The sequence below is a fragment of the Gouania willdenowi genome, chromosome 6 (assembly GCF_900634775.1).
Source record: "Gouania willdenowi chromosome 6, fGouWil2.1, whole genome shotgun sequence".
NCBI classification, from domain to species: Eukaryota; Metazoa; Chordata; class Actinopteri; order Blenniiformes; family Gobiesocidae; genus Gouania; species Gouania willdenowi.
In genome coordinates this window covers 19,453,765-19,472,467 of record NC_041049.1, presented here as the reverse complement: position 1 = coordinate 19,472,467, position 18,703 = coordinate 19,453,765, and the positions used below count along the sequence as shown (strand labels likewise).

General features: G+C 38.1%; 1 protein-coding gene across 3 annotated transcripts in view; it reads left to right on the top strand.

Annotated features, from left to right (window-relative positions):
* The first annotated feature begins 573 nt into the window (after positions 1–573).
* LOC114464586 (kinesin-like protein KIF21A) overlaps positions 574–18,703 on the top strand; it is a 68,915-nt gene continuing 50,785 nt past the window's right edge. For all 3 annotated transcript variants that reach the window (XM_028448934.1, XM_028448933.1, XM_028448932.1), the window contains exon 1: positions 574–876. In XM_028448934.1, the coding sequence (XP_028304735.1) occupies positions 833–876 (44 nt within the window). In that variant the 5' untranslated portion in view covers positions 574–832. The remainder of the gene's footprint in view (positions 877–18,703) is intronic.

Below are 18,703 nucleotides of genomic sequence, written 5' to 3'. Positions count from 1 at the left end.
TTATTTTCTCAGTTTTATAGTTAATAAATATAGCTATACTTAAGAGACTGATTTTTTTTTTTTTATTTTGCATTGAATTCATTGGTGTTATTTTATTTTTTAAAGAGTTGTACAATTTGACAAAACTTTTATTTTATTTTACAAATAAATTAAATTAATATTGTGAAAGATTTAATCTCTTTATTTTTCAAGTTTATACATGAGATGTTTACTGTATGCAAGGGAACCGTGGCAAGATTTATTGCCAAAAATAAACATGGGAGGGAAAGTAACAAGTAACTTTTACTTTGAGCACTATTTAATATTTGAGCTACTTTTTTACTTGTACTTGAGTATTTTATGTATGACTTACTTGTACTTGAGTACAATTTAAATCAAGTCACAGTACTTCTACTTTATCAATACTATTTACACCTCTTCATTAGTGGGAGAAATAAATATATTTCTATATATTTGGTTGTGACTGATTACTAATGTAGTTTATTCTTCAAACGCTGCACAGCTCAGATGGGGGGGCGGAGTCTGTTGACGTCATCCAGTCCTGAAGGGAATCACACACCGGCTCCTCCACGCACACACACGCACACACGCAGCGCTCCACCCCGGCTGGAGGCTGAGACGGAGAGAGAGCCCACCGCTGTGTGTGCTTCTAAAGATGGACATCATATCTACCCTCTACCGTGTATCTAACCATGCGTCTGAAGGAAAGCAGCTGTGGATAAACAGGGGTCAGTGAGAGTGGCACGCGCTGTGGGCGGATCTGTTCTCCACTAAGAGGATAAAACGAACTCGGGCGGTTCTAAAGCTCGGACTGGCCCTAGCGAGTGGAAGCATGGGCAGTGGACCGGATGAGAGCTCGGTGCGAGTCGCCCTGAGGTAAGGAACGGACGCACGCGCCTCACCTGCTCACATGCACCTGCCTCGGAAACACGCACGTGTCCCATGTCCGCCCTTTATTCCTGCCTCAGCATCCATTGTTATCACTAACACAGCCTCTGAGCCTGTGTGAGCCACACAATCCATTCATTACATCATCAAACCCTCTGTCCACAAAATAGGCTTTTATTTTGAAAAGGTCTAATTATGTACAGCAGAGATGGGCAACTTGTATCAAAGCGGGACCACATTATAATAATGTGAATAATCGTTTAGAATAATGAGCAATCTGAATATTAATACAGTGAAGAACAAAGGGTTTGTGTGAGTTTTTGTTGTCGTTTTGTACATTTTCCTCTCATTTTGTGTATTTGTGTTGACCTTTTGTTTTATTATTCTGTGTCATTGTATGTTTGTTCTTTTTTTCCTCTTTTGTATATTGTATGCCACTTTATTTTTTTATTCTGTTTTTGTTGTAAAGTGTCCTTGGGGGGGGCCTGAAAGACGCTTTTAATAAAATGTGTTATTATTATTATTAGGGATATCCTAATACAACTTTTTCACTTCCGATATGATACCGATATTGCGGCCTTGAGTATTGGCCGATACCAATATTGATCCAATATGATATCAGCACGAATCATACTGTAGATAGTTTTATGACATATTTTATAGTGTGGAATGTTAGAAAAGGTTTGCTCAAGTGATGTCACTCAAACAGAGAACAATAGTCAGCAACAGTAGGTATGAGAAAAACTAACCCATTTGTTATTAACCAATTGGTTACATACATTTTAACCTTCAACATGACATGTACAGTATTCTACAATTGAATGAATATAATATATGTCAGAGATTTTAGATGCAGTCCAATAAAATCCGATATTCATTTTCTGGCTGATATCGGACCGACATCCGATATCAATATTGGATGGGGACACCTCTAAATATTATTATTATTATCATTATTATTATTATTATTATTATTATTATTATTATTTCTGTTGTTTTTCAGTGTGTTATAAGTCATTTAATTTATTCTTGTTGTCCTTTTGCATATTTTTCTGTCGTTTTGAGTGTTTACTTTGGGGGCTGCACCAAATCAGACCAAAGTGGGCCACTATGTGCCCATGTCTGATATCCAGTATGTGCTCTTTTGCGTAGTGTGTGGATTTATCAGTTTGGGCATGAAGGACATTCTTTTGTAGAGGGTTTATGAATGGAAGGCTAAACCAGTGGTGTCAAATATATGGCCTGTGGGCCTAAACTGGCCTCTTTAAAGATCCACTTCCTCGTGGAATCATTAGGTGAATGTGTTTATATTCAGAATGTATTGAAATATCCTTCAAGTGAAGAAACCATGCATGTAAATAAAATGAAAATAATGAAATGTCACTATAATTTCACATTTTTCTTGGTAACTCTTCATGATAAATACTTAATTTTAACGGTAATAAACTAAAGTGAGTTGCTGAGGGATTATTCTGAATATGTCCAAATATGTTAGTCTTTTAACTTGCACCCATTTGACAATTCTGTATGTTTTCAGTCCAGCCTCAGGCATTGTGTAATTTGCTGCATCATGCTTATCCCACCTTTGCCCCTAAGGCCAGTTCCTGTTTCACTTACACAGCAAATGCAAATAGCTACCGTCTAGTCTGGATTGTGTTTTTGAGTTGTGGGGTTAAACAAGCACCTGAATAATGAGATACAAGTCGCTAAAGACATCAACAGAGTGCTATGATAAGATGGTAGCTGAAGTGCGTGTGTGCGTGTTTGCTCTGAAAGGACAACCTGAAACGCCATGAGAACAGAGCGGTGGAAAGACGAGGACAAAAGCCCGTTCGACTCGTGTTACTCTTCTTCCTCGCCTCAGCTCCTGTGTGTTGTTCTGCATTCAGACTTTGACCCACAACTCTGTTTACTGAGACCACTCAGTTTACAAGCTAATCTGGTTCCTTCATGGATAATACATATAAACTGTCAGGAAGAGAGATCAGGCTTTACATTTTTCTCCATGCAATTCATTCTCATTCAAAGATCTCAGAGATATTTCACCATTAGGTTGGGTTTTCATATTCCATGTACCGGTACTAAACTTTCATTCCTACTGGCTACTCCGCTACAATACCGATGTTGCAGCCTTGCGTGTTTCCTTGTTATAATAATAATAATTATTATTATTATTATCATATTATTTATAATACGCTTTACATTTGAAACAAATCTCAAAGTGCAACAATGGGTGCATAGGAATAAAAACAGGTTAACAGTATAAAACAGAAAGTGAGCCGTACAATATTAAAAACAAATGTGATATCAGCACAAATCATACATACTTGTATTACTTAGTTATTGGAATTAAAAGGCTTGATCAAGTGATATTACTCAACAGAGAACAATAAACAGCAACATTAGGTATGCGAACAACTGACCCATGTATTATTAACCTATGGTTTACATACATTTTAACAAATTACAATTTCATTTAGCAGACACTTTTATCTAAACAAACATTCAATACAAGCAGTTGGTGGGTAAGGGACTTGCTCCACATCCCAAAGAGATGACCTAGGTTGACTTAGAACCGGTGACCTTCTGATTACAAGCCTGCTTCCTTAAAGGAGCATAGGGCAGGATTTGAAAAAAAAAAAAATAAACATTGATTTTAAGTTTTTTTTTAATGCTAATGGGTGATGAAGCGCTCTAAACCGAAGAGAATGAGTCCACACACATTTCTACCTATTGCCTTGAAAAGATTGTGTGATACGTTTTGTATTTCTGTTCTGGGCGTTAATTTACCGCGCAGTTCTGCGGACGTGACGTCAAATGACTCTGATGGTGATGTCAAATGACGCTGGTGCACATTCTTGACGGCTTGGGGAGGCGGCCCACTGCTGGAATTAAAAATGACTGATAAGAAGATGGTTTGGAGACTGAAAGAAGACAAGCATGGTGGACTAAACTACTGTTTGGTTCCACAGATGCATGCCGAGGCATGTGCACAGGTCTTGCAGTTAACAGTCACATGAACGGCGAGTAAATAAATAACCATGTCATAGTTAGAGTGTGGATCGGGCCGCCTTTTCTCGTCTGAGTCTGACCCAACAGTGAAAACCTCATTTTTATTTCTCAAAGACGTGACATATTTATGTTTGTGTTAGTGGTAAGCACCAATTTTAATAAAAGCAACTGTTAATGTCAACATCAGATCAGCGCATGGGTAACAAGCAAAAGTGAAACATAAACAGGTGCGCAGTGCACGCAAGAGACCCATTAGATCTGTTTACATAATTCATGTATCAAAGATGAGGATAATCCATGTTATTGTGAAGAAAAAGGAATGTTTCAACGGTGTATTCCTTAATTGTCACTGTTACAGATAAAGTTGCATTCTTCAGGGCTACTGCTTCTGCAGCAAACAACACTATTCTAAATATCTGTCCAAACCCAACCCGTCTGGTGCCGTTAGGTATCCATCCTCTAGTCACAGTATATCAGCTCCGGTGATAAACAAACAGTTGATGTGTGCTCCTGCAGTGGCTTGGCTGATGACTGCAGTTACACTAACCACTGTGGTGTCACTATGGTGTCTGATTTTTAGATCCTGCACTATGCTCCTTTAACCATTACCACCACTACCCTTAAAATACAAGAGTATTCTACAATTGAATTAAATAAATCGGAAGACTCTGAAAAAAAACTTCAATAAATCCAATAGAAACATTCTATTTGCTGATATCAGACCTATATCCGATATCAATATCGACTAGGGACGCCCTTAAACCAGGACATTGTAATTGATTATAGCTGAACATTTGAGTTAGAGTATCTCCAGAACAAGGCTGCCAAGGTTTGTTGATATGACAGAGGCCTTGCTGATTCGCATTACTTTCTTGATTACCCCGTCTTCCTCTCGCCCTCCTTTTACTCATTTATCAGTCCTAAGCTACACCTTTCATCTTCTTAACAAACATTTTTTTTTTACGTTGCTTGCCCCTTTTTGTCTCTCACTTTTTTACCTTTTTTACTTAACATTATGACCGTACTTAGTTTTCACGACAATCTCCGTCTTGCCAACCTACACATTTTTTCTCTTTGCTTCCTAGCATCTAATTTGCTCACCAAATACCTTTTTTCTTGCTTTCTTTGCCATGTCCTGAGCATCACAGTGTTCCTTTCTTCTATCTTGACTTCTTCCTGTGGATGCTTTTCTCTACCTCCTAATTTTGCCAAAAGTGTTCTTGTTTGGATTCTAGGGGAACACATTTTGTGCTGTTTTCAATCCATTTCCACTACTAGAATTCCTCTTTCATATCCAAAGGATAACCTTTTGTTTATATTCAATTCCCAGTTCCATCAACTCAAATACCCATATCAACTCTTCTAGTCTCCATTACATCAGCTAGCTCTCTCCTAACTAGTCTGCACCTACATCTAATGGCATGGCCTGCTTCTTTAGCATCATAGTTAAAATAACTTTGACCACTGTGTGATGATTAATGGCACATGTGGCGGTTGTTTTATACCTCTGCCTACACTGCTCTAGTAACACAGCAGGTGTTGTTCGGGCATTTTAAAACCAGAAGCCAAACCTGACTCAGAATTCAAATCAAATCAAATTTATTCTTCCATGTAACCCTGTTTACAATATCTGCATTGTAATTGACAGTCAGTACTTTTCACATGTCAGAATAGGAATTCTCCGGTGGAACCCTGGATTGGCACCAAAATATCTAAATATCTGTGAGGCAACTGTAGGTATCCAGACTTCCTCCCCCTGGCTCTGCAATCTACCAGAAGCCACGTCTCTGCTTTTCTGCACCCGCATCGCAGAACATAACAAGGTCGCATAGGGTCACATTGATATATGTCTATGGGTCAGGTAAGAGCCAAAATCATATTTACCTGTTTGCTGTTGTGACGTGCGGCCTTGTTTTTGTGCACAGTCCCGCATTCACTTTGAATCTCAAAAACAGGAAGTCGAAGCCTATTGGCTGGGGGCACTCGGTGATCATTTCCATTTGTATAGGGTTCTATAGGATGAAGGAGGGACTTGTATACATTAATGTGTATGAATGACCACCGGCAGTAGACCATAGTAAAAGACTAGATTGGTATTTTTTCGCATTTCAAAAGAATCATACATAAACATAGATATCTCAGAAACGCTGGATATCAGCTTTAAAGGTGGTTTTCTATAACCCATATAGTCATTGGTTTGAATCCTGCTTCAGACCTTGTCCGAATGTGCTTTGAAAAAATACCATTGTACAAAACGGTTATTTTTTTCTTCTCCTGTCCTCTTGTATGATTAGCTTGTGGCCGCTATGCTAACTTCAATACCAAGAACAGTTGGTAACACTTTACTTGAAGTTTTATACACAAGGCTGACATTTTGCAGTCATTATTTTGACATGACAGCAGAAAAAGTCATCAAGGCTGTCATCAAGTGTTGTTCTTTACCCTAAACCTTCATTACCCCTACCCCTAACCACATACTTAACCCTAACTCCTAACCCTACCTAGCCCCAGTAAATCCCTCCACCTAACCCAAAAAATGCCAACATAGCTCCAAAGGTGTCATAATTTAGTGAAAGGTCTCATAATTTAGCAAACAACACTTAATGACAGCCTTCATAACACCTTATTAATTCTAATGACAGATAATGACAGCATAATATCAGCTTTATGTGTAAAACTTCAAGTAATTTTGTAAATTATTGTCGCTACTTTTCCAATTTGGTGGATGACGCCAAGTTTGCTAACATGCTAGCCATACGATAAGGCTTAGGTAACTGAAAGCAGTTATTTTTTTTCTGCTGTTCCCAAGTGTTAATATGCAATTAAATACTGTTTTATGTGCAACAATTGACAAAATCACAACTATATATCAATGTTTGTATTATTATGAATGTTAAATATATATGAACGAAAGGTTCAAGGTAACATGATGTAGACGGCAGGAAGCTTGTAAATCTTAATCTCGAGGCTAAATTAAAATACTGCTTTGAGACATAATATCTCATCTATTGTTATTTTACATATATGCCTTCAAACATCAAACTAAAGCACCACTGTAGTGATTTTGATTAATCACCATAACACAATGCTAATGACTTTAGAATCGTTGCTTTGAAGCTTTGTGTTGAAACCGTGACAGACTGTCAGCTTATCTCTTTTCTAATAGTTAAGTTTGCTGAATGTCTGTTTGTATGTTTTTCTGTAATCAGTTAGCACGTTGCCAACCATTACCTGCCTGAGCCTGCAGGGTCTAATGATGTCTGTTGGCGAGGTCCTAATCCCTCATCCCAACAGGTCTTCAGTGATGAAATGTTCCTTCATCGTCTCCCTTTGAGCGGAGAATGACAGAAGCTTGGAGCCTGAACACAAGAAAGGCATTACAAGGAGTTCTTGTGTCGCTCTGATTTATTACTGGAAAGGTGATGTAACCTGAAAAGTACATTTGTTCGCTCTTCAAAAGGGAACTTGTATCTCAGCTGGGTTTGTTGTTGTGTCAAAGGGAATTTAAAATGTTTTTTTTACTCACACTACTTACCTGACAGTAGGGTCGCCTCAGATTTAGTTACTTTGTTATCCCTTGGGAGAATGCGCGTTTGACATCTGATCGTTTTTGTAACATCTTATCATGATGTGTAGTGGAACACAGCTTCAGATCTTTTTTCTAGTCTTGTGTGAAACACGAAAATAAGAGATTAATAATTAATTCAAGGGTAAGTCAAGTCTCCACATTTTGTAGGTATTTAGCTCTCCTAATTCAAAGCCCAAACTTTTGGATAGACTAACCAATCCCCATTTTTTTTTTATTAATAGCCATACATTACATTTGACATACAAGACTAGCACCAAAACCCTGCTGTAACCATCCGTTTTGCCTAATCCATCAACATTTTTAATTTGGTGAGACACTTTTAGCAAACGTTCTTGTACTTGTGCTGGATACGAGAAATAATCTATTCTAGCAAGTGTTTCAACACAGCTAAAGGTTAGAAAATTCTATGCAGTTTCTGGACTGAAAGGTTTATCTGAATCCATATTGAACAATGAGCCTTTTTTGTACGATACAGTTGAGTATCTGTGTGAATGTTTCAATTGGGTGAGAAAACTACCCATCAAACAATCCAAAACCTTCACCAAGAACAACAATTCTACACTGCAATATAGCCTACAAACGAGGGCTGCACGATTATGGCCAACAATGATAATGACGATTATTTTGATCAATATTGTAGTCACGATTATAATCAGAATTGTTTGGAATTAAAATCGGTTTTCATTACACTGCTATTAAATAAAGTGTACACTTTACAGTGCAAAATGAAGCTTTAAATATGAATTATCATTTTAAAAAATGTACTCAAAAATGTGTAATGTACCGGGCTAACTGAATAAATACACTATTACATTGTGTAAATATTGCAGATGATCAGGTTAATTTAATCGCGTGATTCAAATTTGATTAATTGTGCAGCTCTACTATAAACCCAATCCACTGCTTCACTGCTGCAGTCGGCTCCTTTGAGGGTTCATCTGGCACAAGCCCCTCCCCCTTTGACCTTCTTTGATTATATTTAAATGCGTTGGTCGGCACGCCTGCTGTCAAGATACAAAAGCGTGGTGTGGACTCATATGTTGGTGTGTGTGGGTGTGTTAGCCCGTGTCTATCCAGGCATATTCAGGATAAATATTCACGATTCAACTGGGACACAAAGTAAGGCATACGGCCGACCATCTGCCAGCTGTAGCACCTTGTGTAGCACAGTTACAGAGAGAGGGGCTTTCTACAGTGTGGGGAGTTACATCTGTTCTTTAGTATTGCTACATTACAAAAAAAAATCACACATGACTGTTACAGAGATGTTTGTGCTTAGTTTTTAATCTAAACTTGTTATAAAGGAAGCTTCTGGTGCTCAGTGGTGTTTGTAATCATCTTCCGCCTTTGTCCCACTGACCCTTGACCTCAGTAGGGGTCTAAACTTTGATCATCAACTCAGCTGGTTTTAGACCCACGTTAGCTGTCACTATGGGGACCTCGCAAAGAACACGAGTTGTCATGGGGGTAGATTGTAATTCTGACTCAGCTGAACAGACCTGCCGGTTTCTTGTTTTCTTTTACCCGCTCTGACTCTCTTGACCCATCTCCATTGTCCAGCGAGGCATCTAAATTCCCACTGTGACCATTGTTTCCATATTGGTCTCAGAGAAAGAGCAGATTCAAGGCCTTTATCAGCTCCTGCTGAAGGCTCTGAACTTTTCACTCAGTGACATGGAAGCAGCTTCCACTGAGAACCAATGGAAAACAATACTCAGGCAAAGTAAGATTACTATTTGTTGGACTGACATAACATAGTAGAAGCACCTGCTACTGAGTTAGTAATTATTATACTATTCTCGTTTAATGCTGCCAACTTAAATCCACTAAGAGCCCCACACTGAGATACTTCTTTATTTTGTTGTTCTATTTGATCACATTAAAATTTGTGTAGGACATACTTGATTGTGAGAATGCATTTGTAACTTTCATAAACACTAGTGATGCACAATATTATCGGCACGTTATCGATATCGGACAATATTGGCTTTAAATTTAAGTAAAGGACTTCAGCCATTCCGGTTATTTAATCATCTGATAAAATGACAGGCTTTGCTCCCTAAATCAACCCATAGACATCATATAGATTAGGGCTGAACGATTAATTGCATTATCGCGATATCATAAAACGCAACTTTCTAATCGCAAAGGCTGCAATTATTTTTTCTCGTACTGCCCTGTTAAGTTCAGAGAGTGTTTAAGAAGTGCAGTCCTCATGTTTACATGTGAAGTTAGTTAGATATGTTGAAGAGGTAAAGCCACAGATTTGTTTGCTTTATTGTTGTAATCTGTGCTTTAAAATTTACATTTTATATTTATTTGAAGTTTAAATAAATTTGAAATTGTTTATTATGAAACAGATTTATTTGTTGCTTGTGTTCATTGAAAAATACATGACAAGAGGCCGTTGAAAAAATAATCACATATTAAATTGCAATTGCAATGTTGAAGAAAAAAAATCGCAATTAGATTATTTTACACAATCGTTCAGCCCTAATATACAGTAGATAGATGCCTCATTGCCTGTGAAGAGGCACGACTAAGGTTAGCAGAAGCATCTCCTAGTTTGTATTTTGGTGCCGAAAATAAATTTCATTGTCACGGGTACGTGTGTTTTTTTTCCCTCTCTAATTATGAAAAAAAAACCTTTGGGGGTGGTGGTTGTTTTTTGTGTTTAGTTTTCTTAATTTTGGTTTAGTTTCTAACCTTATGCTCCACAAAGGCGCCATTTCTCAGAGCCGTTTTGTTAGCGACCGACATCACTATTATCCGAGTAATTTCTCTGCGTGAGATATACATGGTGTGAGCGTGTGAACAGGTTGAAATGTGTGAGACTTGAGAGCTTTGCATAATAGCTACCCACATCCTCTCTTCTCACGTTTACAGCACATCTGAGTTGCGACAATGGGCTTTAAATACTTGGACATGAACCGTGACTAGCGTGACTAGCCTTTTGTCCTACACCACAAACTGTCTCTGTTTACAATACACGGAACAGCAATTGTGTGACTATCTGTAAAACACGTCGCCACGCTAAAGGATGCACACAAAATACAGGAAAATGGAATTCATTAGATTCATGTCTAGGAAAACAGCTACTTGCGTGTCCAAAGTTAGTCCACGACTGGCCCGCAATGCCCTCTATCTGGAATATAATATTTATTAGAGTTTTGGCTCTTCTTTGGGTTTTTTAGACGTATCGCGTCTGTCTTTTCTTCCTCTGATTTTCTCTTTTGGGGTTTTTTAGCAGTATATACAGTAACAGCAAGTGCAGGTATAGCGATCTTTCCTGGTGGGTGTTCGGCAGCCGTGCTTTACTGAAAACAAGTTTGCACCATGCACACGCTTCACTATATATCGCGGCAGCCAATGAGGAGGCTCCTGTGTGGGCTCTGCTCACCCCTCCTTTCTCTAAATCCTGTGATTGGAGCTGGAGGGGGTGACCGCCAAAACTTTGTCTTCCGGGGTTTTATTCACTAAATTAATTATAAGCCTCAGACAGCACACAGACGTACGATTTTTTTCAGAAATTATTACTTTTATGATATACTATATGATGCTAATCACAATCTTTTTTTTAATTAAAGAAAATAATTTGAGTACTCCAGCTTTAAGCAGCATCAGTTGTGAAGGATGTTGCAGGCTTTTCTCTCCTGGTGATAAATTGGCCTAATCCCTGATTTGCCTCCTGATGTCAAGATCAGCTGCTCGGCTCTTGTAGCTCTTACTAAAAATACATTTTTTATGTGTTGTAGCCGGCGAGTTAAAGAGGGATGTTCTATGTGTCTGGGCACAAGTTATATAACCAAAGCACACTGAATTACCAGAGGGTGTTTACGCTGACTCACATTTTAGAGAAATTGTGTGTCAGGACGTGGAAGCTTGTGTACGTGTTTTGCTCGGTAGGTGTGCTGCATTTTTTCCTGATGCAGTCATCAACCTATGCAAATCTTAAAAGTGCCCAAAATCCTAATTAAAGCAGCAGCTCCAGAATTACTTAAAAGGCTTTATTTCTGAAATTCAGCATTAACCCTGAAAATCTTTGTTGTCAAAGATCTTGTTAGTTTTTCTTTAAGTAGCATCTTTAGTAATATTTTCTAAAATAGTCACAATTGCTCCCACAGCCCTGTATAAGCTTTTCCGGTGGTATTTATTCTTTTACTGTCTGTAATGTCAATGTTTGTCAATCTAGCTGACCAGGATTATCACTTCAGATGACTTTTTTTAACATGTGAAATGAGAATGTGTGCATTTAACTATTTAAATCTCTTTAAATGTAGAGAAATGTTAAATTCTTTAAAAATAATCATTAGAAAATAGAAAGATTATTAATAATAATGATGTGGAAAAACGTTTTAATTATAGAGAAATGTGCAATAACACCATTTGGGTATTGTGTATGTCTCGTGTAAAGTCAAATTTACTGTGATAGTAAACAAAAAAAATAGCTGTAAAAATATTTACATTTAGTGTTTTTTCAATTATTATGATGAATTTAAGAATATGTTTGTTTTTTTATTTTTAAAAATGGATCAATGTCAGATTAGTAATCTGTGCCTAACACTGCCTCCTACATGGAGGCATAGGTACCTCCATCCACAGCCGTTAATCTTAATTTTTGAGGTTGTATACAGCTTTGATATGTTAAAATACTTTATTTATTTTTTATAAGGGAAGAATTAAAACGAGTGTCCACATAGGTAAATGAATTTAAGTTAAGTTGTTTAAAGCAAGCTCAGTTTCTCATTGCCCCCTATTTTATCTCTGCACCATCTGTAAAATAAATGCATACCTTAAGATATTTTAAAGACAAAAATGATTCAAACAAATGTAATTAGTCAGCTCTACTAGAATAAATAACACTTTCATTTAATCTGATGTTTCATCCACTGATTCCATCTTTCTGATACTTATTTCATATAACATACCGCTTTCAATTTTCCCCTGATTGACCCTCGCAGCACCCTAGTCCACTCATATCTTCATCAGCTTATTTACAAGCATTCTTCAGCTGCTTAGTCAGGCCCTATTGGCTCTTTAACTTTGAAGTGTACAGCACAGACTCTGTCCCCCTCTAAGGAATTAAGCAGTACATTATATCATAATCCTATAGCACAAAAGTGATCCCTTCCCATCAGAGTCTTGTTTTCACACAAACAAAATGTCCTACAAAAACAGCCTGACATCACCTCACACTATTTATAGATTTATAATTATGTGATGATGTCCACCAGTGATGAAGTGATGTGGGCTTGTATCAGTGTGAAGTGTGGACCAAAATGCCTTGTCGTTTTGGCCTCAGCTGTGTTTTCTCTGCTTCTGCTGAGTCACTCTTACCCTCAGCTGTCTCACACGGACCACGAATGACATCAAGAATTACATTACAGTGAATTAAATTAGATTCCTTCTTTGTTAGCCTCGTCAACGTCTAATAGGATTCCAGGAAGACGAGTAGCATCCCAGGAGAAAATTATATGACGGATTAATTGTTGACTGTGATGTCATCACACAACACGTTCTACGAAGGGATGAGTTCAGCATCATGGCTCGACAAAACAATTGCATTACAATTGTTCCTGTGTTGATCAGTTTTCTAAACTTGTTTACAAAGGCGTAGCCTCTGGCAGCTAGTTGACATAATGGGCGTGTACTACGAAGCTGTATTACCTCTAATCGCGCTAACTTCCGGGATATATTCGGCGTGTTCTGTACTACGATGCTGGCTAATGTCTTACTGGGCTAAATCAACGCGGTAACTTAGGCTGAACACCTATCCTGGTTGGGACCAGATGAGAGCGCTGTGCGTTTATCATCCGATGTATTAATATTGTATGTTCTCATGCTTTTACGCATTAAAGCAGAACTAAGTAACTTGTGCTTAGTGCTCCCCCTAAAGGTGCCTTTTGGTTATGTCACTGTCATAAAAACTCTGCACCCCCCGCTGCCGGCCCCACCCCACAGCTACATACTCACCTTTGCTCTCCCAAGACGGTATGCTGACAAAGCGGCTCTGAAAATGGATGGATGGATGGATATTCGTGTGTGTGCTACCTGATGTAGTGCTGGGTTGCGAGTGTATGTATTCCTGTTGCCGCTACAACAGTGTGTTTGTTTTGGGCTGCCGTAAAGCAGTACGTCTTGCCACCGGGTCAGAGGCAGGAAAGTTGCAAGTGCTGTTTTCTGGCCAGAGACAGCAGGGGGTGATGAAAGACCCCCCAATCACCCCATAAGCACTCGTATTACCCTCACAGGGACTATGAGAAGGATTTATTAAGGTAAAAAAGTTACTTAGTTCTGTTTTAACATTGTCAACAGCTTCCTGCCTGCGTTCATTCCTTCCTGCTTTTTCTGCACCAACAGTGTTGTTTTTGGTCTGAATTATGGATTTTAATTCTTCATATTTTTAAATAATTATTCCTCAATTGTGATGTAAGATGCTCTACACAGTTTGTCTGTGTTTGTGATTGGTCTGACGCTGCAAACTCCACAGGAGCGTGCATGTATTCTGTCTGAAATCACCTTGCTTATAGCTGATATCCGGAGTTTCTGAGAAACGTCTCAATGTCCCGCCCTAAACCGCTCCACTTCCTCCCCCTGCCTCTGCCAATCTACCAGAAGCCACGCCTCTACTTTTCTGTACGCGCATCGTGGAACATAACAAGGTCACATCAGGTCACATTGATATAGGTTCTATGGGTCAGGTAAGAGCTAAAATCATATTTACCTGTTTGCTGTTGTGAAAAACAGCAAGTGGTAGTCTATTGGTTGGGCGATCATGGCGCTTATTTCTATTTGTATAGGGGTCTATAGGATGAAGGCGGGACTTATATACATTAATGTATATGAATAACCACCAGCAGTAGACCATAGTAGAAGACTAGTTAGGTATTTTGTTTGCGTTTCAAAGAATGATACATGAACATAGATTTCTCAGAAACTCTGGATATCAGCTTTAAGTGAACATATTTATATCCTGCATCGTAGGACAGGGTCTCTCTGACAGAGAACGTTTGGTTAGGTGAAACCCCCTAATAGAGAGATATCCCGGATATACTTATCCAGCTTCTTAGTACAGGCCCTATAGTCTAGCACATTTCTGAATGCCATATCCACAATACAGAATTAGCTACTTAGGTGGCTAAAATAAATTGAAGAGCTTTGTTTGAGTTATTTGCCAGCAAAAATCACAATCAGAATATAATCCTATTAAAGTGTTAGGTGATGATGTCATTACCGTTAGCTCTTGCATGGTAACTACCATTCATCTTCTTATCTGTCCCACCAATGTGGTTCTAATAGTGCAGTTATGCTACAAAGTGTTTATATGGATTTGCTAGGTTGCATCTTATTGGATGTTTGTCTGAACCGTTTTTTTTACACTTTGGGAATTATTACATGTCATCTTGTTTTTGGTCATTGTTTGAGGTCAGCGAAGGGGAAACATTTGGACATGACTTACAAGACCTCAATATCGGCCTTTAACAGTATCTATGTTTGCGGAACAAAGAGCGTTTGTCTTTCTACAAACAAAAAGGTTGAATAGATTGAAATCTTCTGATCAAAGACATTTGATTACACTTGATTGAATTTCCCTTTTACAAAACTTCCAAATCAGGTTGAAGGACCGTGATGTCTGGGTTTACTTGAGTAATCCCTGCTCCACTGTTTCACAGGCAGTGACTGTAATCGCAGTAATGACACTGAAAGCAGGACTCCATCAGGACATGTCACATGGGGCCAGGCTGACAAAGCTGCTCTGTGTGTGTTTCTGTCTGTAACTTATACCAAAAGAATGAACTGTGGAACTTTGTGTTTTCCTCTCCTTTATTTCTTTCAGTGTCTGGAGAACTCATGTTCATCACTTCTTTAAGTGATCGCTGTTCTTAATCTATTGATGATCTAGGTACAGTAAATACATTTTCCCTACAATTGCTCAACTTATAGGTTGTTTGGAGCAGCGGGAAGTTAAGGTGGGTGCAGGTTTTGATTTCATAATAAAATTAAAGAGATTGACATTTCAGTCAAAGTATTAGAATTTGATGTATTTTGTTGTAAAAATGTAAGAGTGACTGCCCTGAGCTCTATGGGTTGAAACCTAGCTATTACAATCTAATTTAGCTATTGGCTGGAAGTGGTGGTTTTGTGAGATTTTGGTGGCACTAACCATCACCCTCCTATACAAACTAGCACTCGACTCAACAGCAATCTGTGGAGAGTAGGTTGGATTGAGCGAATAAAGAGCTAGAGTGAGCATTAGGTAGGTAGTCAGCATAGCAATAATTGTTCTTTCGCGATTTTATAGTATAGATGGGCGTGTCTTAAAGCAGAACTAAGTAACTTGCGCTTAGCGCTCCGCCTAAAGGTCCTTTTGGTTATGTCACTGTCGTAAAAACTCTGCACCCCCCTGCCGCCGCCCCCACCCCACAGCTATATGCACACCTTTGCTCTCCCAAGAAGGTAGCAACCAATCACTGAAAAATCCTAATACAACAGTGACACTAGGGGTGTTTTCACACATATAGTCCCATGTGACCATGTGAACAGTATGAGGAAGAGAGACAAGTAAAATAAATGAATGATGTTGGAGTAATACAGAAGAGAATGTGGAAATGTGTGTGTGATGTGTTTGTTTGTGTGCTGACAAAGCGGCTCTGAAAATGGATGGATGGATGAATGGATATTTGTGTGTGTGCTGCCTGATGTAGTGCTGGGTTGCCGGTTGCTGCGACGATGGTGTGTGTGATTGCTGTGCGCTGCTGCTGAGCTGTCACTGCATGGAGTTGCTCAGTTCCTTGGACAAAGGTGCCTTTTTTTTGCTGGCTCCGCCACGATATAAGTTTGAGAATAGTGAATTTGTAGACAACCGAGCATTCATTTTTATTGGGCTGCCGTAAAGCAGTACGTCTTGCCACCGGGTCGAAGGCCGGGAAAGTTGCAAGTGCGGTTTTCTGGCCAGAGACCCCCCCCCCCGATTTATGAAGGTGAAAAAGTTACTTAGTTCTGCTTTAACTGCTTTAGGCCCACCTGTAATCGAGGCATTTTTTGAATTTCCAGCCTAGACGCACGCACGTCAGCCAAAACCTCTGGTTTTAGTGACTCTTTATTACGAGCTGTCTTTTTTATCTTTTAATAAATCTTTACGATTGTAGGACAGTTGGTCACCAGACAAATGCCCACCACAAAATAAAAAAGGGAAAATTGCCCACTGCTAAAATGGTTACTGGCCCTATCCCTAACCTGGTAAATCAGCTTTTACTTTGTATAATATAATGGTTATACAGTATATATATATATATATATATATATATATAAGTAGGTATGTCCCAATACAACTTTTTCACTTCCAATACGATACAGATATTGCGGCCTTGAGTATTGGTCGATAGCGATATCAAGTGATATTACTCAAACAGAGAACAATAATCAGCAACAGTAGGAGAAAAACGTACCCATTTATTATTAACCAATTGGTTACATACATTATAACCTTCAACTTAATATCTACAGTACTCTACAATTGAATAAATATAATATAATTTATATCGGAGATTTTAGATGCAGTCCGATTAAATCCGATATACGTTTTCTGGCTGATATCGGGCCGATATCCAATATCAATATCGGATTGGGACACCTCTATATATTAGTGGTGGGCAAACGTTCAAGTTTATTACTCTTTGGGGGAGTAAATGTGCAGTGGGCAAGCATCCCTGTGCCAACATTTTACAGTTTACTTGAGTAAACTAGTATAAATAGAAATAGATTAGCTAAATTAGGTAAATTAAGCTTTTACGATCTTAAAATCCCATAACTCCTTATGCTCCATGTTCTCAAATAGCCAATTTGAATGTTTCATTACAGAACAATAATATATTTTACTTCCTCCATAAACTACATCGTCTAAGTATTTTTGTCTCTAAACCAAGCGTGAAGCATAACACATGGCGTGACTCTTGAAGGTGGATTAGCGCTGTGTGCTAATGCTAAGTCTGAAGACACAAACAACGCTAAAAGACTTTCCATCATCTGCTAGAAGAGAAATGAATGTTTTGGGTTGAACCACGGGCTATAAGCCTTTTAGGTGATAATAACAGCTGATGTCTGTTACACACAGTCAGAAACGAGGAACAAGTCAGAACTAGCTTCAGTTTGAACAGGATAGCAAATAGCATACTGAACCGAGGCTTGATGGTTTAAGTACCTGTAATTGTTTTTTAGTTTTAGTTTTGTTTTTTGTTCATTTGATTTCATGCAATTATCAATTAATAAGTAATATTTAGATATATGCCCTACAGAGAATTAAGCTATGTCGCTAACAGGCTCAACAGTTTTTCTAATTTGTTGAACTTTACTGTTGTTTCAGGTTACATGTGGTGATTTTCTCTTCTTCATTCCTGTTTTCCTCGAGCTTTGGCTGTTTACATGTTCTGGCTTCACAATGTCATGTAATTTAAGATACAAGATACGTTCTTCTAACTCCCTAGAGTCTTTTAAAAAGCTTTTAAAAATATACATGTTCAGACAGGCTTATGGATGATGTGAATAAGCTATTTTATCTCACTGTTTTTAACGTTGTTGTTGTTGTTTTTTGCTTAATTTGATGTAAAGCACTTTGTGACCTCTGTCTGTAAATAGTGCTCTAAAATAAAGTTTACTTACTTTACTTAAAAACTCATTATGAAAAAAAAGATTAAAACAAAAAAAAACTGTTGATGAATGTACTCGTGTACCCGCAGTGAGATCTATAGTAATTGATAGAATCTGTAATATTTAATATGAATATTTAAAACAATAATATTCCATAATTCCCCATTATGTATGACTTTTTTTCCTTTATTTCTTCCTATTTCTCTCCTTCACTTCTGAATTATCTTCCACTGTATGTAGGGATGTCCCAATACAACTTTTTCATTTCCGATTTGATACCGATATTGCAGCCTTGCATATCAGCTGATCCCATTATTGATCCGATACGATATCAGCATTAATCATGCATACTTTTATTATTTATTTATTTATTTTTTTTAATAAAAAATAATAATTCCTTATTTGTAGTGTGGAATGTCAGAAAATGTTTGATCAAGTGATGTTACTCAAACAGAGAACAATAATCAGCAACAGCAGGTATGAGAAAAACTGGCCCATTTATTATTAACCAATTGGACACATACATTATAACCTTCTACAGTATTCTACAATTGAATAAAATAAATA